At 33.7% G+C, this 27,671-nt stretch overlaps 1 protein-coding gene across 2 annotated transcripts; it reads right to left on the reverse strand.

Annotated features, from left to right (window-relative positions):
- Positions 1–1,020: 1,020 nt before the first annotated feature.
- On the reverse strand, positions 1,021–27,671 carry LOC132128832 (6-phosphofructo-2-kinase/fructose-2,6-bisphosphatase 2-like). 2 transcript variants are annotated; one of them, XM_059540193.1, is made up of 17 exons: positions 27,434–27,671; positions 26,439–26,570; positions 26,202–26,331; positions 23,874–23,999; positions 20,206–20,302; positions 19,841–19,907; positions 18,612–18,686; positions 18,433–18,489; positions 17,942–18,066; positions 10,496–10,703; positions 8,072–8,218; positions 7,379–7,483; positions 6,664–6,793; positions 6,375–6,437; positions 5,206–5,270; positions 3,449–3,640; positions 1,021–2,407 (listed from the first exon to the last, which is right to left on the reverse strand). In XM_059540193.1, the coding sequence occupies exons 3-17, from the start codon at positions 26,245–26,247 to the stop codon at positions 2,354–2,356; spliced, it is 1,557 nt and encodes a 518-aa protein (XP_059396176.1). In that variant the 5' UTR covers positions 26,248–26,331; positions 26,439–26,570; positions 27,434–27,671; the 3' UTR covers positions 1,021–2,353. The 2 variants fall into 2 exon arrangements, with proteins under 2 accessions (XP_059396176.1, XP_059396177.1); XM_059540194.1 differs by lacking the exon at positions 26,439–26,570.

Below are 27,671 nucleotides of genomic sequence, written 5' to 3' on the forward strand. Positions count from 1 at the left end.
TCAATCAGCCTTTAACCACAGGAAAAAACAGAATAATGTCAGTGTCTTTTGGTTTATTTTCTCCAAAAATGCATGGCTACATTAAATTAATAATAATAATAATAAATTAATTAATTAAAAAAATTTAAAAACATAATGCAAAGCATATCAACTAAATGCACATGCTATATGATTACTTGGTATATTACAATGGCAATTATAGGAAACTAAAAGAAAGATATAGAAAATAATATATAAAAACAAAAAAAAAACATTTCTAATTTTAGTTAGAAGTACTAAAATAAATAAAATTATATCAATGTTTAAAATAATAATAAAAATTGAAGACAATGAAGACTGGAGTAATGATGCAAAAAAAACGGCTTTGATCACAGAAATTAATTATATTTTAAGGTATATTAAAATAGAAAACCATTCATTTTAAATAGCAATAATATTTCAAAATATAACTGTTAAAAAAACTAAAAGAGTAAAAAAAAAAAAAAGTTTGTTACTTGAATAAAAAATTATGAAGTACAATAGATATATAAAATATATATTTCAGCAAGATTTTAGTTGAATTTGAAGCACTAAAATAAAATTATATTGTTATTAAAAAATAATTATAGAAATTTAAGACAATGAAGACTGGAGTAATGATGCAAACAATTCATCTTTGATCACAGAAATCAATTATATTATATGTATATATATATGTATATGTAATATAAGTATGTATATTCAAAATAAAAATAAAAAAACACTAAAGGTTATTTAAAAAAAGACAATGGAGTTATGATCACAGAAATCAATAAGATTTTAAAGTAGGCTACATTAAAAAAGAAATCCATTATTTTAAATTAAAATAATATTTCACAATATTACTGTTTTTAAATAACAAAAATGACAAAAACATAAAATTACTAAAACTTTGAACAAAATTTGTGAAAACAGAAAATATAAAAAATAAAATCCAATTCAAAAGATTGAACACTACAATAGTGTATAAATTATGGTAAAATAACAGAAAAAAAACTGCACTTGCATCACCGTCTGATTTATTAGATCACAAAATGTTTATCAATAGATTAGCATGACATATATATTTAGTCATAACTATAACAGTGGTATAGATACTGTGATGCAATGAAACCACAACACAAAATGCATTTTCTGTAACACATTACATTAAAACAAAGGACTTGGCTCCGAAGTAAATGTGATCCAAGAATCTGCCCTCTACGAGATCTGCTGTTTTTCAGGCTTTGATTTGGTCACACTTTGGTTGTGAAGCACAGGCACTTACAGATCTGATCATATCAAATCATGCAATAACTTAATTAATAACAAGCTGCATGAAGCAGCAATGCAACCTTCGATTGATAGAAACACGTCCTTAACAGGCCATCATAATTCAACACACATTAAGAACATACTAAAAATCTGACTAATTGAACTCAAATTTCTAATTATAGAACTATTTAATATAGCCTTCTGAGGCAAGATAAAAGCATAATGTATATAATGAAGTATAATGAAAGATAACCAAAATGATGATAAACATTAATACTAATTTAACTCTATGAGTTTCAATATTCTCAGTAATATTAAACGTTCTAATAGACCGAAGACCTAACTCTGTAATTAATGTGCATATGCTTCTGAAAGTCTAAATCAAGTTTCCTTGAGTTTCAGCTGTTTACAACAAATAAAACCGTTATTTATAAGAACTACCCTGATGTTCCTTTCCAGAACATGCTTTTCACAAACATTTTGCTCTGTCACATGACCTATGACATCATAAGACCGCAAGACATTCGTTAAATTCGATAATACATTCAGCACAACAATCAAAACCAGAAAGCAGTGTATATAAATGAGAAAACATTGACACCGAGAACATCACAGAAAATTAACAGCTAAAATTATAATCTTATAAAACATTTAAAAATATCCAATCAAATTTGCCCTTAATCAATCAATCAATACTAAGGTAGTATGAAGAAAAGAGCGCAAAATGAGTGCTTGAATATTCCCTTCTTTCTTTTTTTTTTTTTTTTGCGCATGGTGTCTTTAAATATTATGATTCAGGAGAGCCAATCACCTTATTTGGCATAAGCCACGCCCACTCAATCCGTTTAAGCTGTGAACCTACTTGCTAAACTAAGTCTTCCTTACATTAAATATGGAGTATTTCAATCAATAACTCCCATCCTGTTTTGATTTTACCGCGCTTGAGGACAGACCAGGGTTGAGAAGAGCGGATGAAGGCGTCGCCGGTGCTACTAATGTTACACAAAGCAGTGTTCATGAATCATGAATGGAGAAAACATTTCATTTGTGTTGGGTGTCACACCGCTTTCTTTGTGTATAGTCACTCTTTAATGGTGACTTTCGAGTCTGACGGGCTGAAGCAGTTCAGTATTTCCTATAAGACAGAGCACAAAGGTTACTCACTCAGATTACCACATAAATAATGCCTGACAGACTCTTAACTAGTCAATACTCCAGGTAGAAATTATATAAATATATATATGTGTGTGTGTGTGTGTGTGTGTGTGTGTGTGTGTGTGTGTGTGTGTGTGTGTGTGTGTGTGTGTGTGTGTGTGTGTGTGTGTGTGTGTGTGTGTGTGTGTGTGTGTGTGTGTGTGTGTGTGTGTGTGTGTGTGTGAGAGAGAGAGAGAGAGAAAAGAAAAAAAATTGTCACCTGATGGAAAACAAATACTTGTAAGATGAAAATGACATGAAATGACCATTATATCCTGTAGATGGCAGCAGAGGATCACTCATTAGCTCAGTTGCCATTTCCACTCCCAAGTTTTTTTTCCATGTCTTGCTTTTGGATTTATTACGAAATGACTATGAAGTATAGCAAGTGCAGCAAGTCACGAAGTCTAAAGTCTCATGTCATTTAATAAATAAATAAATAAATAAGCCCAGACACCAACAAGTGTCTCTAGTCTCTAGTGGCCAGTTGAATAATTGCAGTTTAAATCACTTCCGTGTTGGTTTAAAGAAAGAGAGCGGAAGGTTGCCGCTTGGTAGAACTACATAAACTTGCGAAAAAATACAAATGTGTAGCGGATCCTACAGTAAACACCTCTGATTGGCCATTGCTTTCAACAGAGATGCCTGTGATTGGTTAAAATCAGCAGAGAGTGCTCTCAAACACACGGATGACTTCAAGTGGATAAAGAATTGAGTTGGTACTAATGGTACTGTAAAAATGTTAAAAAGTAAAAAAAAAAAAAAAAAATTATATATATAGACATTTTAGAAATTCACCAGAATTCAAATGGGCAAATTCAGCCAAAAGGAGACAAGTCTGCATCCCTGATTTGGGTCATAATTGTGCCTGTTTTGTGATCTCCCGGGGATATTTATATTCTCAGTGTGAGTTTGGAAAGTGTTATTCTGCGTACTGTAAAGCACACTGAACGAGAGCATTAAGAGCTCAGACAAAACTAACCTGGCTCTCGCTCAGCTCCTCGCTCTCCTCCGTCTCAGGGAATCGCGTGGCTGATAAGGCATGAACGCTGGCTAGCCGGGGCCGGTTGCCAGCGCTGAAGAGACGGGGCCGCTTGATTTGATCCTGACTAGATAGTGGTGTGAAGCTGTTCCTCCTCAGCAGAGTGTGCGGCACTGCCTGTCTGGAGCTTCCCTGGACACACAACAGCAAGTGGGTGAAGACTAGGACAAAAAGGCATGTTTATAAGGAGCCATGTTTCTTAGAAGTCAGGGTTCCTTGCATCCTAATGTAGTTATTTATGACTATTCTCCACATTCTCTCTGCCTATCATACCTCTACTTATATATGTAAATGACATCTGTTGTGATTGGCTAATGGCTTTGCTTGTGAAATTAAAGTGTTAAATTAAGCAGTCATATGATAATCTGTTAATACGTTCCTGTGCATTTTACTCGAAAACACAGCGTTCTACATTTATTTGTATTTTTATGCATATGTTGATTACTTGTATGATTATTGTAAAAATGCATTATGAATAAAAATTATTATTATTATGTAAAGCACCAATGCATATAAAATATTATTTTTAAATAAACTTGCTTTTCCTTCATGTGTTCTGATCTCATAATGGTGAGAATTTCTAAGCTTGGTTTCTTTAAGGGTCTCAAAAAAAAAAAAAAATAAATAAACATGACAACAGAAATACCAGGACATATTTCACCTGAAATTAAAATAAGAGAAGAATTAGAAATTATAAGTAACACTTTACTTAAAGCTTTTATGGATTATAGGTATTCATAACGTAGGTTAAAATGCATTCAATGCATCTTAATGGATAATTGTAACCAAAGTTGAAATGCATTATAATATTTGAAGGTTTGTTTATCATGTTTTAATGCATCATACTTTCTAAAGGTGAAACAATGTATATACAATTATTATAATGTATTATAATACAATGGTTATAATTATTCACGAGATTATTATCTTCTTTTATAATGCATTAGAGGCTTTAAGTAAAGTGTTACCAAATATTTTGCATAAAGAAAATGAAGTTTAATTTTAATTTGATTAAGATTTAAGTACATTTGTACAATGTACTTATGCAAAAATTTTATGAAGAAAAACATTTCCTTAAAATTACAGGATTTACCTATAAACCTTTTGGACAGATTGGATTTGTTAAGTCAACTCCTTATCCTCTTATCCCCCCTTATAAAAAAATGGTTCTAAAGTGCAAAAACCTTCTGTTTTCCATGTTATATAAGCTTTTAAAAAAACTGAACGTAAACTAAAGATGTTGATGCACATTAAATTAAAGCTCAGGCTGGCTGGGAAACAACATGCTGATCTCATCCAAAACAATATCAAGCCATAAACCAGAACTATTCTGAGACCGGAAGAGAATCTCTCTGACCGCGGCAGATCTGTGGTTTGTACGACAGACTTACACTGCAGAAACAGACAACCAAACTATGAGCAAACTCTGTCAGCCTTTAGCTTTCTGTTGCAAGACTCCAAGAGGTCATTCTTGCTTGGAGGCTCCTCTACTGCTGATTTACTCAAGCTGTTTGAGTTGGACAAACCACGCGATTCCAAAGATATCATGAAAGAATAAACTCTCAGAATCATTCTGAACAAAAAAAAACATTTCCCTGAAGAAAGGAAACGTATTACTAAACGGTTTCTAAAAATAGCAGTGAAGCCTGTTTTAGCAAACACATCAAACGTCTTGTGAAGGTTATACATCTCCTTACGAGTGGTCTGTCCCGGTGTGTGTTTACAGCTTCAACTTTCAGGTCAAATATGTCGACTTTACAGCCTGAAACAGAGAACAAACAAACATAAAATACTGAAAAATATCTGTATGCTGCTACAGTATTTAAATCTCATAATAAGGGTAATAATAAAAATATGAAAATATGTGTAATTACCTGAAAAACATTCTTATATTATTATGAATATTTATTTATTTTATTAATAATTATTTTATTCAGTACAATATAAAGTTGTAAATCTAAATTATATATATATATATATATATATATATATATATATACACACACACACACACACACAAATATAGGTGTGTTTGCAAATGATGTTAGTGTCTGATCACTGTGTCATAGCTGCACTGAGGAATAACAAACGTCCAAAATCTAGACCACAATTTTTTTTTTTTTAACAAGAAACAAAGCATTTTGTTGAACAAGCATTTCATCATGACTTGTATTTATTTGACTGGAGTCCTATTCCATTAATGAATGATCTCCAGTTAGCATGCAACTTTTTTATAATAATCTTTTGGTAAATAAGCATGCACTAATACGGAAAATAAGGGTGAAGGCCCAAAATAATCCTTGGTTTACAAGGCTGAACTGTACTGGCTACATTTTAGGAAGCTGAGAAATCTCTGAATTTCACAGATAAAAAAAATACCAAATCAGATTTCCATTTATTCTAAACATTTTGGAAAACGGTGACGTCCTTGTCTCAAGACGATAATATGGAGATTTCTAACATCATTAATAAAAAGGATCATTTGACTTCCCAGAAGAACATTTCTTATCTTTAGGTTCTTTACTTGAAGCTCAGTCACTAAATCGTCCTGTGACTCATTCTCTTACATTACCTTTAATTGAAGTTCCATGAATATTAATTACACAAAGACTTGATTTAACCCAGTTCTCTGTTTCGGAGGTCCAAAAAAAAAAAAAAAAAAAAAAAAAAAAAAGTGTAACGTAGTTACCCAAATAAGTCTGCCGGGCCTGATATGTTGGAAGCATTATATCTAAAGCTAGCAGCTATGTTATTGCTCAACCGTAATTTACCGTATTGAACTGTAATTGTTTGTATGTATACATACTTATATATATATATATTAAACCAGAAACATTAAACACTATGAGCTTATGTAAACACATACCATAAGCCACTGGGGTGAGTTTCAGGACCACATGGAGGGGGCACTTTAGATATGGCAAATCATCTGTGCAATACAAGGACACCAAAATATGAGAAGATCTTATGAACATTATGAACACAAATTTGAGTCAAAGACGCTCTTTCTGTGCATAGAAATAAAGTTTGTTAGAGCATCACTTCTTTGAATGCTTATTACCTGAACACCAGCCGTCTAGACTATACAGTACATACTCGTGTTTCTAATTATAGTCATTGTTAAGTGATATGATTTGAGTGTGTGTGTGACGCACCAGCGCTCTTGTCCAGGAAGTAAGCGAGGAGGCAGCGCATGACGGCCTGGTGACAGATGACCAGCACATTGCCTTGTCTCTCCAGCTCCATGATTACTGGCTCCAGACGCTGCACCAGGTCCTGATAGGACTACGGTAAGAGAAGTAGGACAAAGCTCACTGCTACATTTAATTTTTTTTTTTTTTTTTTAAGAAACTAATACTTTTATGAAGCAAGGATGCATTAAATTGATCAAAAGTGACAGTAAGGGCATTAATGAATTTACAAAATATTTATTTCAAATAAATGCTGTCCTTTTGAACTTTCAGCACCAAAATATTGTGCAGCACAACTGTTTTCAACATTGATAATAATCAGAAATGTTTCGTGAGCAGCAAATCTTCAAATTAGAATGATTTCTGAAGGATCATGTGACACTGAAGACTGGAGGAATGATGCTGAAAATACATCTTTGATCACAGAAATAAATTACAATTTAAAACAGAATGAAATAGAAAACAGCTATTTTAAATTGTAATAATATTTCACAATATTGCCGTTTTTACAGTATTTTTGATGAAATAAATGCAATCCTTGGTGAGCAAAAGAGACTTCTTTCAGAAAGTCAATTCAAAATAGTTCATTACTCAATCAGTCTAAATTTTAATCATGAAAATATTATTATTAAAATGTGGGAACTGTAAATGGCACATCAGGTGTTAAAACGGTGCGCACCTCTCCTCCTGGATATCTGTAGTGGTATTTGTCCTTGTCTCTGAGATAATATTCATCCGGACATGTTTCTTTAATCTGTTCATATGTCATTTCTTCATAGATTCCCTGATATAAAACAAACACACATATAAAACAACAATGCACAAACAGCACAAATGTTTCTCCGTCACTTCAGATGTTTTGCAATAATGTGATTTTTTTTTTCTGTTTGCAATATAAGGAATGGTTCACCCAAAAATACAAATTTGCTGACATTTTCAGCAGGGCAAGACATAGAGGAGTTTGTTTCTTCATTTGGACTCTCATTCTGACGGCACCCATTCACTGCAGTGCATCAGTGTCTCAGCAATGGATGCAATGCTACATTTCTCCAAATCTGATCTACATCTTGAGCAAATTTAGATTTTGGGGTGAACTATTCCTTTAATAGCAGTTAATTATCAACCTTATTTCCCACTGATGTGGAGGCAGACTTTTATTACACTCATGGCAAAGTCTTCCCAATGATATAGCTGAATTCATTTTGGTGTGGTAAACGAGTTAAATATGATACACCTCCGTTAAACATCTGACTCAAATTGACTAATTGCCCATTAACAGAAAACACCTCTATTTTATAGGTAATGAAAAACAGCCCAGTGTTCATATGAAAACCAGAAGCTGCTGTAATAAAAACAGCGGCACCCAACTCACAGCATCGATTTCGTTGAGGATTTTCCACTGTTCGTACGGGACGCCCAGCTCCTCGGCCGTCTGGATGGTGCGTCTGAGCTGACTGGTAAACACCTTCAGGTCTGGGATCTTCTGGTTTTCCAGGAAACCACGCAGGGCTTTGGAAAACTAACACAGAGCGGGAAAGACGTCAACAAGCCCATCAAACATTTAAAGGACTGACCCAGAGCATTCTGGGAATCAACACAGGGTGACAGGAAGTGGTTTTATATGTGCTAAAGCAATAAAAAAAACATGATTAACAAATTGACTACATACAACCCACTCTCAGCTTTAAAACGGAACAAAACAAACACACTTTAAAGCATGGATCTGACAGTTAACTTAAACCACATAAACAATATTGATTTTAATGAACTAATTAATAAGATAAAATACATTTTATAGTGAAAAACAATTGTGTATATATATATATATATATATATATATATATATATATATATATATAGTACAGACCAAAAGTTTGGAAACATTACTATTTTTAATGTTTTTGAAAGAAGTTTCTTCTGCTTATCAAGCCTGCATTTATTTGATCAAAAATACAGAAAAAAAAACAGTAATATTGTGAAATATTATTACAACTTAAAATAATAGTTTTCTATTTGAATATACTTAAAAAAAACAAATTTATTCCTGTGATGCAAAGCTGAATTTTCAGCATCATTACTCCAGCCTTCAGTGTCACATGTAACATCAGTCTATCACATGATCATTTAGAAATCATTCTAATATTCTGATTTATTAGTGTTGGAAACAGTTCTGCTGTCTAATATATTTGATGAATAAAAGGTTAAAAAGAACTGCATTTATTCAAAATAAAAAAAATTCTAATAATATATTTTCTTTACGATCACTTTTTATCAATTTAACACATCCTTGCTGAATAAAAGTATTGATTTTATAAAAAAAAAAAAAAAAAAAGAAAAAAAATTACTGACACCAAATTACTGACCAGTAGTGTATATTGTTATTACAAAATATTTATTTCTTTTTAAAACATATATATAAAAATATATATTAAAAACATACTTATTTTGTTCAAGTTGCCAAAACATTTATTTTCATTCAGTTGAACTTGATGTACTAAAATAACTAAATTTAAATTAGCTTACACAAATAAAAGATGTTTTAATATTATATTGTAATATTAAAACATAACTATGTTAATTATAATAAAAACTTCTTCTCACTGCGCGCGCGAGCTCGCGTCTTTGGCTCTTAACTGTTTAAACTGATAAAGCTTAAATGAGTTTAGGTTAAACACAGAAATCAACGTGTGCTGTTCAGGTCTCATCTGTGCGCGCGCGCTATCAGCACCCGGGTGATGACGGAATAAATGACTGCTCGTATTCCAGCATAAAAGGCATTGACATTGAACAAGAGTGCATGGTTTGTCCAGACAGAAACATTTATTAGCTGAACCCTGTTTGTTTTACGTGTTATTTATAGCAAACCATATTACAGATGCTTTGATTAACCGAGGTCCTAGCGCGTGCCGAACCGTGTGGGGTGAACCGAATGGTTCGGTTTTTTTCAGCGAACCGTGCCATATTTACAAATTATATATTCGTTATGGCACTGAATGCATCAGGAAGTGCTGCATGGGGTATGAAATCTCGGTGCTCTTTGGTTGCATGGGATAGTATAAATTTAAGAACTAGAACTCGAAGGCACTCGAATTGTATAATGAAAAGTTAAAAAGCCTTTATTGCATCACTGGCTTTATACATTAAAACTCTTTTTGTAAGAGGTACATTCACATAATGAGCGAGTGTTTTGAAATGTGTTTCTTTCTTCTAGCTGCTCTACATAGAGTGACCAGGTGTTTCTAGTTTAACTGCTGTTAAATGAACTGAGACGATGTTGATTACACACACCCTGATGAAGGATGTAGTCACAACGCGTAGATGTACCTCTCACCAAAAGAGTTTTAATGTATAAAGCCAGTGATGCAATAAAGGCTTTTTAACTTTTCATTATACAATTCGAGTGCCTTGGAGTTCTAGTTCTTAAATTTATATTTGTTATGTATCAGCTTTAACGCACTTATCAAAATAACAAAAGCAGTCAAATCTCAAAAGTTTCCATTTTAATGACGAATAGAAGTAATCAAAATGTATAATTCAACTTCAGCGGAGATAATGTTTGCAGAATAATTCATACATGTGAAAATGAGCTTAGAATTATAGCTAGTATATACAAATAGTTTGGGAATCGTGTTTGTGGTGTTTTTCTGCTGATTAAGTTTAATAGAAGACTTCTTCACCTTACAGACGGTTGTCGAAAGCAACATGCTTTGGCGAAACAGCCACTATTTCTGGAATCAGCACCTCAAAAGGAGTGTTTACAGGAGTCACATACTGCTCATCCATCCATGATGTGTACCTCTTTTCCTCTGCTGGAGAGCTCGGAGTCTCCTCCGATGCAGCCCTGGACGTTGTGCTGGCTCTCGCCGTGGCGGCAGATGTAGATGGAGTGCTTCTGGACATGAATATTCATTAGGTAGTAGACAATCTTGCTCTGGATGTAATCCTGAACGTGGTTCACAAGGAACCGCTGGCCGACGTTGATCAGCTGGATGAAGGACAGATCCCTGAAAGAGCCAGACGAAGAGAACAATTAACAAGCGACTGTTCTTGCATTTAAATGTGTAAGACACATGCCGAAAAATAATTAATCACCATTATATAATCATAAGATCAACTTGTACCTCATTACCTACAACAATGCCCTCCCTGGTTTAAAAAGCATTCATGTTTATGAGCAATCGATACCCTACAAAAGGTAAATAACTCTTCAAAAAATTGAATAAAAAAAAAAACGATTGATTTATTCATTTGAAAGTCAAGCATAAAACTTGCAGCCAAGTGTTTAAATTAAAAATGCTGGACTTTGTAAATAATATATGCTATAGTAAAGTAAGTAGTATAATGCTAGAATTACATTATTTGTTTTTTAATATTAATAATAATAATAATAATACATTTTATTTGTAATGCGCTTTTCTTAAACCCAACGCGCTACAGTAATAAAGTAATAAATAAAATAAAACAAAACACCAAAAGCAACACAACAATTCATTAAAGAAAACAGTCTTGAATAAATGTGACTTAATCAACTTTTTAAAATCACCCAACGTTGGTGCATTTCTGACGTGCAGAGGAAGTACATTCCATAGCTTAGGGGCTTTATATGAAAAGGCTCTTTCCCCCATGGTCTTTAGCTTGCATGATGGCTGGTTAAGTGAAAGAGAGTTAGTAGAGCGAAGAGAGCGTGATGGAATATAAGGGCTGATGAGTTCACAAAGATACTCAGGTGCAGTCCCATGAAGTGCCTTGTATGTTAAAATAAGAATTTTAAAATCAATTCTCGCATTTACGGGAAGCCAGTGTAATTGTGAAAGAACCAGTGTAATGTGTTCACGAGGAGAAGTACAAGTGAGCACACGAGCGGCAGAATTTTGTATATACTGAAGCTTGCTCAACGATTTAGCTGGAAGGCCAGAGAACAAGGCATTACAATAATCTAACCTAGTTGTTATGAAGGCATGTATAAGCCTTTCTGTGTCTGCAAAAAGGTCTAAGTCGAGCTATGTTTCTCAGGTGGAAAAATGCAGTTTTAGAGAGGTGTTTTATGTGTGCTTCAAATGATAATTGTGAATCAAAAATGACACCAAGATTTCGCACCTGTGAAGTGGGGATTACCGTGCAGGAATCAACAATCAAACTGATCTGCTCGGCCTTATGAGTAGCTGCCACTGTACCAATCTGCATCAGTTCAGTTTTGGAGCCATTCAGCTTCAGGAAGTTGTTATGCATCCAGTTACTGATCTCTGCTAAACAACCACGTAAAGCTATTAATGAGCAATGGACATCAGGACTAGTGGTGATGTAAATCTGCGTATCATCCGCATAGCAGTGATACCCAAGACCATGTTTCCTAATGATCTGCCCAAGTGGAAGCATATAAATGTTAAATAATATTGGACCCAGTACTGAACCCTGAGGAACTCCCTGTCGAACAGGCACGGTATCTGATTTATAGTTACCCAAGCCAACAAACTGGGCATGATTCGTTAAATAAGACCGAAACCAATTGAGGACAGCTCCAGAAAGACCCAACCAATTTTCCAGCCTGTCAAGCAGAAGAGAGTGACATATAGTGTCAAAAGCAGCACTGAGGTCTAACAAGACCAAAGTACTGCATGCACCGGAATCCGCCGTGACAAGAAGATCATTTATGACCCTAATTAAAGCGGTTTCAGTACTATGCCCTCTTCTGAACCCAGATTGAAAAGGTTCAAAGAGACTGTTAAGAGCTAGGTGATTATTTAACTGAACAGCCACAACACGCTCAAGAACTTTAGCCAAGAATGGGAGGTTAGAAATCGGCCTGTAATTGGATAAATCAGATTCATCACAACCAGTCTTCTTAGGGACTGGTGTAATGGCAGCTATTTTTAGTTCTGGAGGAACAATTCCAGAAGTCAATGACAAGTTCACAATTGAAGTCATAAAAGGGCAGATTGATGCAAGGCAGTTCATGATGACCGAGCAGGGAACCGGATCTAAAATACTGGTTGTAGAGTTCATGGTCTTCACTGTACTTATGATATAATCACCTCTGACCATTTCAAAGTTTGAAAAGGTAGTAGTTGGGAAGTTTGAAGGCTGGATATTAACTAGGTCAAGAGGAGTGATGGTATTTAAAGTGCTATATATACCCTCAACCTTACCAGTGAAATAATGAAGAAACTTATTACACTGGTCAACAGAGGAATGAACAACGGCCTTAGTTGGTTTGAGAAGATTGTCAACAGTCTTAACAGTTTATCATTTATATCTATAAATTTGGTGTCAAAATTAATATCCTGATTAACACTGTTGGTATCATTAACAAAAGTATTACAAAACCTTTTTGGTAATTAAAATAAAATGTAAATAAAGTAAAATACAAATAATAGAAACAAAAATTAGAAATGTTGCCTTGGCGTACAACTAAAAATAGTTATTAAAATTGTAATATTAACTAATAAAAATGACTAAAACATTACTGCTTTAGCAACTAACTGTAAAAAAATATATAAATTGAAGTTCTAAAATTACTAAAACATACTTCAATAAACACTATAAATATACATATTTAAAAACTAAGACAAAAAAAAAAACAGGACAATTTACAAACAGAAAATGTAAAATTACTATTATTATTTTTTTTTTTTTAATGATTTTTCAAAATATAATAATAAATACTACAATAAAACATGAATAAAAATTAAAACTAAACTAACAGTTGATTCAAAATAGAGTTCAATCTAAATACATTTCAGGAACAACATACTGTAAGTTTTCCACTTATTTCTGTATATTTAAATATATTGTACCGTAATGTTATTTCTGTATATTTAAATATATTGTACCGTAATGTTATTTCTGTATATTTAAATATATTGTACCGTAATGTTATTTCTGTATATTTAAATATATTGTACCGTAATGTTATTTCTGTATATTTAGATATAGTGTACCATAATGTTATTTCTGTATATTTAAATATATTGTACCGTAATTTTATTTCTGTATATTTAGATATAGTGTACCGTAATGTTATTTCTGTATATTTAGATATATTGTACCGTAATGTTATTTCTGTATATTTAGATATAGTGTACCGTAATGTTATTTCTGTATATTTAGATATATTGTACCGTAATTTTATTTCTGTATATTTAGATATAGTGTACCGTAATGTTATTTCTGTATATTTAGATATATTTTACCGTAATGTTATTTCTGTATATTTAGATATAGTGTGCCATAATGTTATTTCTGTATATTTAGATATAGTGTACCGTAATGTTATTTCTGTATATTTAGATATATTGTACCGTAATGTTATTTCTGTAAATTTAGATATAGTGTACCGTAATGTTATTTCTGTATATTTAGATATAGTGTGCCATAATGTTATTTCTGTATATTTAAATAGTGTACCGTAATGTTATTTCTGTATATTTAGATATATTTTACCATAATGTTATTTCTGTATATTTAGATATAGTGTACCGTAATGTTATTTCTGTATATTTAGATATAGTGTGCCATAATGTTATTGCCGGTCGGGTTGGGTACGCTGGCGCGTTTGGCTGCCGCTCCTCTCACCGTTTTGTTTATTTTAGTAATGTTTTAATATTATTTTCAGCGCCTCTATGATTGAAATGGTGGTGCCCTTTTACTTGTTTCGGACTGTTGTTTTATTTTTGTGCTCCACCTGGAATGATCTGCAATGGAATAATTTGCAATGAGCAACGGGGAATTCAACGCGTTGGTCTGACTGTGTATGTGGATTCTACGACATCAAGATCACGGTGTGCTACGGGAATTCAACGACTAGAACCAGCTGTTTTTGGGGATTTAATGACTATGGCCCCAAGGTACACTGCACGCGAACTGTTGAATTTAAAACAGAACCCGTCTCGTTTAGCTAAAGACTCTTACAATCTTTGCCATGACGCTGGCTTGCTACGTCTTAAACGGTATATTCACCGGGGTTTGAGGCGAAGCTTTACAGCTTCATCTTCTCCCAGCATTTGTATTTCTACATGCCGACGTAAGACTAACAATCTGTTTTACACTGGTATTGATCAACGTAATTTAATACTAGTACCCCGTGTGGAGATTAAGTCATTGTTGACTCCTTTTTATAGCTCGACTTATGCTGCATTACTTAATGCCCGCTCTGTGAATAACAAGGCACTGTTCTTATCGGATTTTATTCTGGACAAAAAGTTGGACTTCCTGTTTTTAACTGAAACATTGCATAGAGAAAATGATGGACTTCTGTTTAATCAGATCACTCCTGTTGGTTTTGGAATCTTAGATCTCCCGAGGTTATCTGGCGGAGGTGGAGGCATTATTGTGGTTTACAACCTGCAATTCAAGATAAGCCCTGTATCTGTTTCCCAGTTCTCATCATTTGAATGCCTAGTTCTGAGTATTTCTGCTCCTACATCTACCATCATTGCAACAGTCTATAAACCACCTAAGACATCACATGAAGCTTTTAAATCAGAATTGCTGAGTTTCTGTCTATGTTGAGCTTGAAGTTCCATAGAATTCTTATTGTGGGGGACATTAATAAACATGTGGACCGAAGTGACTCTGCGGTTGCCAAGGAATTTTTATCGCTTCTTGACTGTCTTGACTTCTCACAGTTGGTAATAGGCCCAACTCATTGTAAAGGCCATACCCTGGATCTTGTGATATTAAATGGTTCATTTGTATCACAGTTATCATCTGTTGACATTGGCTTGTCTGATCACTCAGCTGTTTTCTTTAATCTGGAGATGCATCTTTCAAGTGTGTCTACAAAACGAACTGTAACATTCCGGAAGTGGAAGTCAATCGATCAAACTGTTTTTTCTAATTCTGTTGTCTCCACTTTAAGTGACCAGCATTCTACATCTTTGGAGGAGAAAGTTTCACAGTTTAATAATGCACTTGTTACTAATCTTGACTCTTATGCTCCTCTAAGGTCACGTCAGATTACTTCAGCCCACACTGCTCCTTGGTATAATGATAGTTCGCAAACAAATTTCTGTTGCATCTGCTCCCACTGTCTCACTTCTCTGTTCATCTGGGTTTACTGGTTTTCCTCTCACTAATTTTCCACATCTTGATTCTGAGGGTCTCAAAAGGGAGGTATCAAGCATGAAATCTACCACTTGCTTGCTTGATCCTATTCCCTCAAGCTTATTTAAATCTTGCTTCGATGTTTTGAGCCCTACTGTCCTTAGTATTATGAATGATTCATTGCAGATGGGGGAGGTTCCAGCAGCATTAAAGATTGCTGCTGTAACCCCAGTACCAAAAACAAGAAAATACTACTCTGGAGGATTTTAATAATTTTCGACCTATCTCCAACCTTCCGTTCATGGCAAAAATACTTGAGCGTGTTGTTGCCTTTCATCTACGTAACCATCTTGCAATTAATAACCCGTTTGATCCTCTTCAGTCAGGTTTTCGTAAATTCCACAGTACTGAAATGGCTTTGTTGATGGCTTCTGACTCTGGTGTAATTCCCATTCTCATCCTTCTTGATTTAAGAGCAGCTTTTGATACTGTTGATCATAGTCTATTACTCGCCCGCCTTGAACAAGATTTTGGTGTGTCGGGGACAGCTTTGAAGTGGTTTAAATCCTATTTTACTGACCGTTCTCAGTTCGTTTCCATGGGCGGTTTCAGGTCTGAGATTAGCTCTGTTTTCACTGGGGTTCCTCAGGGCTCAGTCTTGGGCCCTCTGCTTTTTAATATTTATCTGGCACCACTTGGGCAGTTGTTGCGATCGCTTGGCCTCCATTATCACTTTTATGCTGATGATACGCAGATTTATATACACCCAAAGTCTGGTGAACATCTTGATGTTGATTTTTTGTGTCTGAATAGTGGTAAAACTGAAGTTATGCTTATTGGTTCCAGTCATCAAATTTCAAAAGCTGGTTCCTTATCTTTGATTATTGATGGCTCTGTCTTGGCTACTCAAGCTAAAGTGAAGAATCTTGGAGTTATTTTTGATACTAGGCTTTCATTTGATTCTTTTGTTCAGAGTACAGTTAAATCATGCTTTTTTCACCTCAGAAATATAGCTAGATTACGTCCTATGCTAAATTTCTCAGTAGCTGAAAAGCTGATGAATTCCTTTGTCATCTCTAGGATAGATTACTGTAATGCTCTTCTAGTCGGAGTCTCTACATCCACACTTAACAAACTACAATATGTACAAAACTCGGCCGCCAGGATATTGACTGGGTCCAGGGTATGCAATCACATCACTCCAGTTTTGGAGTCCTTACACTGGCTCCCAGTCCGATTTAGAGTAGATTTTAAAATTATGATGCTGACATATAAAGCATTGCATAGCTTGGCCCCTTATTATTTAAGTTGTTAACTTCCTATGCCCCAACTCGGAGTCTGCGTTCTTCACAATCCAACTTGTTGGTTGTTCCTGAAACACGCTTACGATCTATGGGTGACAGGGCTTTTTCTTCATATGCTCCTGTCCTTTGGAATTCTCTGCCTCCTGATCTTAGGGAAGCACAGGGCTACGACATTTTTAAAGGTAGACTTAAGATTTATTTTTTTAAATTAGCATTTGATTGTTGATGTTACTTTTATTGTTTGAGCTTTGTATTGCTTGTTTGTGTACAGCGCTTTGAGAAGTTGCCTTTAAAGGCGCTTTATAAAATAAAGTTTATTATTATATTATTATTATTATTATTTCTGTATATTTAGATATAGTGTACCGTAATGTTATTTCTGTATATATAGATATATTGTACCGTAATGTTATTTCCCCTTTTGGAGCTCATGTTTGTAAAGAGTATAATAAATGTATTTAAAATGTACAATATGTACCATCCTTATAGGTTTTTCAGAGATGCTAGGTTAATATTTGAACATCCACATCATTTGAACATTAACTCAACCAATAAGAAGGTATTTATAGGCACTGACAAAGTATTATCATCACAAAAAAAAAAAAAAACATGGCAGAAAATGAACAAAACGAATTCAGTACTGTACTGCTCTCTGCTGGAGACTCAATGACATAACAACAGAAAAGCTAAAGATGGTGTTCAGGGCACAGATCAACGTTGGGCTGACTTTGAATATTATCATATAGTTAACCAAAAATGATAAAATATACAAAAATAGTGAGAAAAAAGGTTGGCCAAATCTTGCTAAATGTCTCCTCAGAGATCAATCAGCTAGATGATGTTTTCGGAAAAAATAATAAATGGAAAGCCACTTTTAAATGAAAATAAAATCATACTTGTCATGGTCATCAGGGTCTAGCGGCTGATACGTGACTTTATAACACTCGATTCTCTTCAGGAAGTCCTCCATCACACTCTCTCGGTCTCTCTCAGGATAATCAGGGCTGGACACCTTCACATCCTGAGACCAAATTAATGTTATTTAATGAAACAAACACGAGGTGACTGGCCTCCAGTGATATCATCTTCACTTTGATCCTCATCAAGATATACACGTTTATGTACAACTTGAATAAATAAACGGGAAAATGTGTAGATTTTAGATAAGTGCCATGTGTCTATTTATTTTATTTGTATTTTTATGAATTCTTAACTGTTTTAAAATAATAATTTAAAGCGCCAAATATGTTCTCATTAATATGAGGTCCTAATTACAATAAAATGAAGAACAGAAACAACTCTACTTCACAAAACCATTTCATGCTATCTAACCATAACAACTTCCTGTGATAGGACAGCAGTGTTGATTATTAAGGGTGACACTCACCAGTATGTTGGCAGCAATGACTTCTGGGTCGTCACAAAGTGACTCCACGAAAAACACCTGGAAACAAAACCAAAAAGAATCCCATCAAAGCCTGCAAAAACCATTCTCTTCAGGTTTATAAAGCTTTACTGATCTCCGGATGCTCTGAACACGAAGAAGAGCTAGTATCAACCTCTGACCTTATATTCGTTTTCCTCCGCAAAGCTCAGGATGAGGCTCCTTCTCTCTCTGGTCGTGTTTGTGGCATCAAAAACCTGCCAGAGACAAATGATCACTTCACACAATGATCTCGAAGAGAAACAGATTAGGAAATATCTCATCAAATATAATACGTATATTAGAATAATTGGTGCAGTTAGGTCACACAGAAGCTATTATTTTTAATCAATTGGAATGACATTGACATAGAAACTGGTATAGCAAATAATTATGAAATGAAGGTGTGGATTTGAGTTTTTCTAATGACAATGTGAAATGGTGAAGTGTTTAAACAGCATCCAGGGCAGTGATTGTTTTTTATATATTTAATAAGCTTTTTAATATTTTAATATTTATTTATTTTAAATATTTAATAATTTTCTCATTTTAATTTTATTTGTATTCTTTTTTTATATTTCTATTTAGGTTTAATTTATTTCAGTTTTTAGTAGTTTAAGTAATTTTCAACACAAGTTTTCAACACAGCATTTAATGTAAGTTTAACTAATTTTAATTATGTGATTGCTTTTTTATTATTTCTTTAAATATTTCTATTTAGCTTTATATTTACTTGTAGCTATTTTACTACGTGATTTTGTTATTTGATTATTTTTTCCAAATATTTCTACGTATCTTTAATTTATTTAATTTTTTATTAATTTAGTTTAAGTTGCATTCATTTTATTATGTGCCTTGTCATTTTTACTATTTGGTAAAATATTTTTTAACTCTCATTTATTTAGATTTGTAGTAATTCTATTATATGCTTTTGGCATTTTATTATTTTTCAAAAATAAAAAAATCGATTTATCTTGAATTTATTTTTATTTCCGTTTTAAGTTGTTTTAGTAATTTTAATACTTATTTCAATTAGTTGCAACACAGCATTTTAATAGTAAAGTTGTAGTAATTTTATTATGTGCTTATAGCATTTTAAATATTTCTTCCAATATTTAGATTTAGCTTTCATTTGTAACGTGAAATTATTTTGTATTATTTCTGCTTAGCATTAATCTATTTTATTTCAGCATTCCTAATTCAATATTTTTCATCTCATTTTACATTTTATTTCCATTAAAAAATATATTTTGTAATATTTTTAGTCTGTGGATAACAATACCACAACACACTCAGTCACACAAGTGATTAACATTTGAGCTAGTAAATGGAGAAACACTAGTTTCAGTATGTGAAACAGAGCAGAACTTACAGCGATCTGCCCTCCCTCCTCATTCAGATAAGATTTCACATCCTGTAGAGCCACGATGGCACACTGTCTGAGAGAAACAACAGACCACGCTCACATTAAACTCAACAGCACTCTTCACAGTACTAGATGAAGCTGACTGATCCCGGCTCCATTCATCAGAGGAACTCAGAAGCATTCAAAAGATATTTATTATTGCCCTTTGGAAACATAGTTTGATGTGAATATTACTTTACAGTGTGCCACACAGTGCAACTTCCTGTGAAACTTCCTCCTGATCATTTCCTGAAATGGGTTCAGGCGAGTCATTCTGCTGTAGAAACATCCTCTTGTGTCAGAGGTATTCGTGTAATGTAAGTGATACTCACTTTCTGATTTTCATGGCCTCTTCATTGTCATGACGGAAGAAGTCGAAAGACTTGTACGACTGTACCGCCTCACGTCTATAAACACCCAGGTTAAAAACTGACACAAACACACCAGTTACCAACATACTTCAGAGCGAAGCTAGTAGAATATATCATAAATGCAGGTCCAATGATAGAAATGTACCCAGTTTTTTCTTCTCAAAATTGCAAGTTATAAACCTATAAAACTGCTAGTTTGCATCTTGCATTTCTGTTTTGTTTCTGTGGTGGAATTAAAAAAAATGTAAAAATGTAATTGCGACTTTTTAATCTCACAATTCTTAGTTTTTTCTTGCAATTGCAAGCTTACATCACACAATTTAAGTTAGTTTTTCTCACAAATCTGAGTTTATATTTCACATTTCACAAGTTTATATCTCATAATTCAGACTTTTTCTCACAAATGCGAGTTTACATCTCGCAATTTACACCACTAAATAATTTTTATACATGCATATATTTTATACATATCTCACAACTCTGACCTTTTCTTGCAGTTTTGTTTTTACGTCTTACGATTCCGAGTTGGGAGTTTATTCGGAGAACGATTGCAAGTTATAAACCAGGGCATGAAAACGACAAGAAAATTCAATCGGTTCACTTCGAGCTGAATCGATATTTTAACGTTTCTGTTCCTGCGTTCCTCTGAATTATTACCGTTCCGAAACCGGTTCGGGTGGAAAAAATACCGGTTAATAACGTTATTTTTTAAAAACAATATTGTGGGTCTATAATTTGCCTACTAATAATGTAATTTTCACTCCCTACAATAATAGTAATGTAATAATAATAAAGTACAGCATTTATTTACTCAAAAAGAAAAAGAAAAAATAGAGATCTGATGTCAGTCAATAACCCGCTGTGGTTAGTCATCTTTTCTAGATTTTGGCCAAACGTAGGCTACTAAATAAAATCTATCAACACTTTAAAGACATCAAAGTTTTTTTTAAGATATTTAAACATATTTGCAGGATTGTAAAAAAAAAAAAAAAAAAAAAAAAAAGGATAAAAGATTCCGTTTTGAAAGTGAAAAAAAAATCAAGTTGTGGCATTGCGTTTTATTAGCCCTATTACTTTACGAAACAATGAAGGCTAAAATGCCTGTAGTCTAAAGCAAAGTGTTTACAAACATTATAAAAACAGCTATTAGTTTCTCTCGAAACAAAACAAGTTTAGGCTATAAAAACCTCAATCCAAAAACAAATTAATTTAAGCTGAAGCTGATGCCTGCATCTCTCATCCGGGACGAACCAAATGTTTCCATGTTCCCGACGTATCTGGATGCAAAAATATTATCTATTATATAGTGTTTGTACTTTTATCTACATAAAACATCATCCTTCACATCGGCTATCAGCACAGTGAGGCGCGGTCACGCTGAACGCAACATGTTGTACAACGGAGCAGTCTAACTTTTTATTTGTTTCTTTAACTCTATTTTATTTGTTAATGTACAGGCTTTAATAAAGCAAAATGATGTTGTGTCAGCGCGATGGTCATACCAAAGCTGGTTGATTATATAGAAGCAAGACATTATTCAAAGCTGTCAGCTTTTGCAAAATAATTAAAACTGTAAAGCTTTTGCAAAATAAGAAAACTTCTCTCTGCAGTTTCGTTTTCCTTTTCCGAAAACTTTGGAACATGTCACAATGAACCGTAATTTATGTTTATATATATATAATTTTTTTTTTTTTTTTTAATGATTCCCCTCATCCCCTGAGGTAACAACAACTATATTGAAGGGGTTTTATATACAGCAGTCAACAGACGACCTTATAAAAAATTATAAATCCTTTTATTAGTTTGTGGATTTGCTTGAGCTAGAAAGAGCTACTGAACATAAATAAAATGTGCAAAAGGTTTTAGAAAAAATAACCTTAGAAAGAGCTTCTGCATTACTTCATTCTCCAATCTGCAGCGATATCATTCAGGCTTAGTGGGTTGTCAGCCAGCGACTCATCTGATTCTGACCGTGTTCTTTTAGTACTCAGAGTCTGAAGCCAGGAGAGCATATTAAGTGTTGTTCACTGTATTTGTATTTTTACCGAGCCGAGTGTGCGCGTTTCACACATCCTCTCCGGCCACTTTGAGTTGACAGTGGAAAAAGCGACACATGCGCTTTTCACTTGTAAAACACAAGGGTGTATGGGTAATGTAGTCTCTGCTCTCAGTGGGACGAATTAGGAACAGTGATGCGCGGGTTGATCAGAAATGAGCGGGTGCCTGCAGTCACCCGCGGTTACAAGTCATCCAAAAATATTTTTAATGATATTCGTTAATCCGATTATGTAATCCATATGAAATGTGCATTTCTCTCTGGCGTTCATGGCGAGCCTGTATCGTCAACTTCATCTTTGCAGCAACACAGAAACACCAGTTTATTACTAAACAATAAAATGACTCCTTGCATATTTATGAACCAGCAGGCCGTCCTGGGTTGAGCGAGACCCCACAGAATGAGCGAGCGATCGGGATATTCAGAAATGTGCTCTCCGCTCACGAGCTCGGATCAGAACAAACCCGAGCCTCAATGTCTGCTGACCTTGCAGAAACATCAGAATAGACATTGCCAGACTAGACTATTTTAGTACAAATTATGAGCTTACTGACGATTTTTATAAATCTTGACAAAATTATAATATATTAAGTTTTGTTGTGTTTTTTTTTTTTTTTGGCCTAGTTAGTTTTGCCTACGTTCCTATGGCCCAATGATGCTACGATGAGCATTTACTGCTTTTTAAAAAAGCGGGTCAGGAAGCGGGTCGGGTACAATATTTTATTTTTTTGGGGTCCGAGTTGCGGGCGGGTTAGTTGAAAACGTCGGTCGGGTGCGGGTTATTAATACATTTACCCGCACATCTCTGATTAGGAAGCTTGCATTGTGAAGGCCGCTCTTTGTTTTTCAGTTTCCTCCATTCACAGAAGGCTGCAGGTGTGTGATCTGTTGAATTCATCTCACATATCCTCAGATAAACTCTTAGGGAGGTGCATTGCCATTGCGACTTGCCTATGATGAGTTCACAGCTGAGCGGACATTTCACTCGCTGGCTCCAGCGTCACATTTGCATATTTTGATTCATTGACAGCAAATTTCAAATATTAAATGGAACGATAAAATAACGTTATTAACCGGTTAAGGGCCATTTCAAATTTTCGATTCTGTTCGGAACTTTAAAATTTGATTTCGGTTCTGGTTCTGTTCCTGTCAAAATTTCGTTCGTTTCCGGTTTTCGTTCCTTGAACCGGTTCAGAGCCCTGTTATAAACTCATAATTGCTATTACCTTTTCAAAAATAGTTTACACCATCAAATTAACATGAGTTTACACATATATAGCTCAAAACTCTAACTTTCCTTCTCAGAATTGTGTGTCTCAATTCAACATGAGAAAAACACCAAATTGTGAAATGTAAAAATTGCAAGAAACGTTTTATTTTATCCCGTGTAGGAATCACACTTCCAGAAAACTTTTTTTTTTTTAATTTTATTAATCCAGATTATTAATTTTTCCTGGTTTAACTCAAAAAGTAATTTAGCCATTTTATCCCCAGTAATAATTACATAATAATAATAATCAATACAGAAGAATGCTGAACTCCATTCACAACAGCTCTGGATTATGTCTCTCACCTTTCGTGGGAACCCCGATCCAGTTGAGGTATCTCGTCAGCTTCTTGGATATGTACGTCTTTCCTCGGGCAGGAAGGCCGATCAATACGATGACGGTAGGGGAGTTGGTCATGTATGACGCCCATGCTATGAAAATGATTGATGATATCAGATTGACACTCTGCTCCCATCTAATTATGTTTATACTCATAACAGCTGCTCACAGTTCAGATGCTTCAGAGTTTCTCATGAGCCACATTCACGAGGATTTCACTGAGGGCATGAGGCTTTCATGCTGCTGAAGATATTGACATATAATTGCTTTTTAAATTATGTATGAGAGTAGCTTGAGGCTGCCATGTGTTTCTGAGAATGAAACAGCAAAACCATATACCAGCCATGCATACTTTTAATATTATTTGATTAATATTGTAGCATTCATTAATATTTTTGAATAAGCTTATATATATATATATATATATACATATATATATATATATATATATATATATATATATAAAGCGTATTCATTCTCAGAAACACGTGGCAGCCTCAAGCTACTCTCATACATATATATATATATATATATTCAGTTTTAAGTTTTAGTAATTTTCTTATGTGCTTTTTGTTTTTACATTTCTATACAGCTCTAATTAATGTAATTGCAGCTTAAGTTTGAATTTTATTACCTCAACTTAAATCTATATATTTTAGTTAGTTGCCAAGGCAAAAAAATTTTAAAATAAAATTTTCAGTTCATCTAATATTTTTTGTTTTATTTTCTATTTAAAATAAAATATATTTTATAAAATAAAATAAAAATATATTTTATAAATAAAATTAACAAAATACATTTTATAAAATAAAATAAAAAATATATATACTTTATTTTATATTATATTATTTTAAAATATATTAATATTTTGAGCATCTCATCAGCAAACCCATGTACCAGCTATGAGACTTTGGCAAATCAAATTTATTTAAGTATTATTTATATACTATTATAGTATTTATTAATATTTTAGATTTAGATTTTATGTTTATTTTTAGTAATTTTATGATGCACTTTTTAAATATTTCTATATAGCTTTAATTAATTTTTATTTCAGTTTTAGTTCAGGTCATTTTAGTACATAATTTCAGCTAGTTGCCAAAACAATATTTCTTATCTTATTTTAATTTAGGTTTCATTTCATCTAATATTTATATTTTCTTATATTTAAAATAAAATAAATTTAAAAAATTAAAAAATATATAATAACAATGATAAAATATATTTTATTATATTTTTTCACATGTATATTATTACTGTATTTTTATTTCAATTCCACTTATTTTTTATTTTGGGTTTGTTTATTTATTTATTCATTTTTTAGTTGCAAATTACAACAATTATATATTTGAATGGGTTGCTATAGGGCTGCTAAGGTATTCAGGAGGATTGCACAGTCATTGCTAGGTTGTTAAGGGTGGTTGTTAAGTGGTTGCTTATTGACCGTACATCAAGTTGCTATGACATTCTTGCCTTTTCATCAATATTTTACTCTGCAATGAAGAAGAGAAACATGACCTGACACGACTCTCAACTGAGCTTTACATTCCACAAAAACACTGTCCGGATCCAAAGCTCAAATTCCAATCTGACTTATATTTCTCTGTCAGCTTGAACAAACATGTTAAAGCTCAACTCTCGGCTCTGGTTTTCAATGTCAGTCCCATGTCGAAAAACTAAAGCATTTCTTGATGTGCAAAGTTCCCATATGGCCATCACAAGCACTGCCAACTAAAACATGGGCTTCTGACATACTATACAAGGATATAAGTGATGTCCTTACAGAAAAACACATTCATAACCACATCAGTACACTCTAAATGAGTAATTTAATAAGCATTTACCATGTTGCATATACTATATACTGATAGAAAAGGAGTGCTAAGGTGCGTGGAAAAGAAAAACGTATATGTATAAAGCATAAATGTATAAACAATTTCAATTAAAAATTAATAAATAAATAGTCAGATTAAATGCAACTAAATTTGAAAATAAAAATAGACTAAAAAAATATGAAAATAAATTAATCAAATTAAATCATAATAAAATAAATATTTTTTAATTATTAAAATTATATGATATAATTCTATGATACAGAATATGATATAAATCAATGAATAAATGTAGTCAGTAATAATAAAAAAAACGGTAGAATATAGAACTATATGTTTAGCCAATCATATTTAAATGAGTAAAAACTGAGTCTTGTTACTAGTTTGAGTCTCCACAAAGTTTCAACCATTGAACATTCAATCAAAACACTGAAAGGAGCATAAATAATAACAATAGCTCACAGCATTTCTTCGCATTGACTCTGTGCTCCGCCTTCTTCTTGTCCATGACTCTTCGGCGCAGATTGACTATTTTGACGAACAGGTGTGAGGGTCAGCTCAGGTCACCAGAGGTCATTAGAGGTCAGTTCACCTGCGCAGGTATCACGAGACTCTGATTAGGTCATTACTGGCTTGACATAACTGATGTTTCATTAGCCTCCGAGACAGGGATTAAGAACCAAAGCTGTGTTTACTCACCCTGCTGCGGAGAGGACACAAACACACGCACCATTTCCCATTCAAACGCAGTTAGAAATGATTTTCTATTAAAAGCTCTAGGACAGAGCAGACTTAATGCGACCGCTGTGCTTCAGGAAGTGTTTGTGCCTGCTGGAGATAAAGAATATAGCGCTAAACGACTATTAGCGTCGACTGAGGAAAAGAATGGGCGGGGTTAGCGGCTCGAATCTTGGCTGTGATTGGACAGGCACAATCGGTAAAAATAATTATTATTTTATCGTTACTTTTCAAAGTGTTTTTTCCAGTTAGATAACATTAATGTTTCTAGGTTTAATTACTTCGAGTATAAAAAATATTCACATCGCTTATGGTAGAAAAGCGCGTGTCACGTGATAGCTGTTACTTTTTACAGCGGACAATAAACCAGATGAGGCTTTTAATAACCGTTTTGTAGCAGAGAATGGTGCACGTTTTTATTTGTATGTCAGTTATCAAAGATTTTTTTTATATATACATATATGAACATATAATATATTGTTTAGTATATATAGTATTTTATATACAAAGTCTATTTTCTGTAACATATATATCTTGTATGCGACTGGAATCGCCCCCTGCTGGAAGAACCTCTCGATACGCACAAACGGCGCTGCGTCAAAGAACGTCTATGAACAGAGTCACGCCCACTTTTAGGGGAAAACAAACCGTCATACAGTATTGGATTAAGGAAGTGGACTGACCTTACAACATGCCAAAGAGTTGTTGTGTGGTTGGGTGCACCAATAATGTTTATAAACCCCCAAATTTGAAATTCATGGCTACCTGCCATCATCATCCATATCTTGCTGTTATGGAAATATCATAAATTACGTATGATGCTAATCGAAAGCTAAGCCAGGCTAGTTGTATGGCTGGAGAGCAAAGTGCACCCAGTACTCTAAATATAAAGACATAATATATACATTTAAAGAGGTTTACTTTCAAATACGAAGTAAAATCATTCACTGGCTTACCTGGAGACTCGATGAGGTACGAGTAAATGTCCCGGTAAGACACTTCTGGCCACTGGTGTACACCAGTTTGACACGGAGAATGAAGGGACGTACGTGTTTTTAAACTGACCAAATTAAGTTTGTGGATGTATCATTCACGCTCTGTGGCAGGCAGGGTGGACATATAATTACTTGACATGTTTCGTTTTAGGGATTTCTTAAGTTATTCACCCCTGCCGGCTGTGTACGGACGTTGCTT

Source organism: Carassius carassius, chromosome 46 (genome assembly GCF_963082965.1).
Source record: "Carassius carassius chromosome 46, fCarCar2.1, whole genome shotgun sequence".
In the NCBI taxonomy this organism is placed as follows: domain Eukaryota; kingdom Metazoa; phylum Chordata; class Actinopteri; order Cypriniformes; family Cyprinidae; genus Carassius; species Carassius carassius.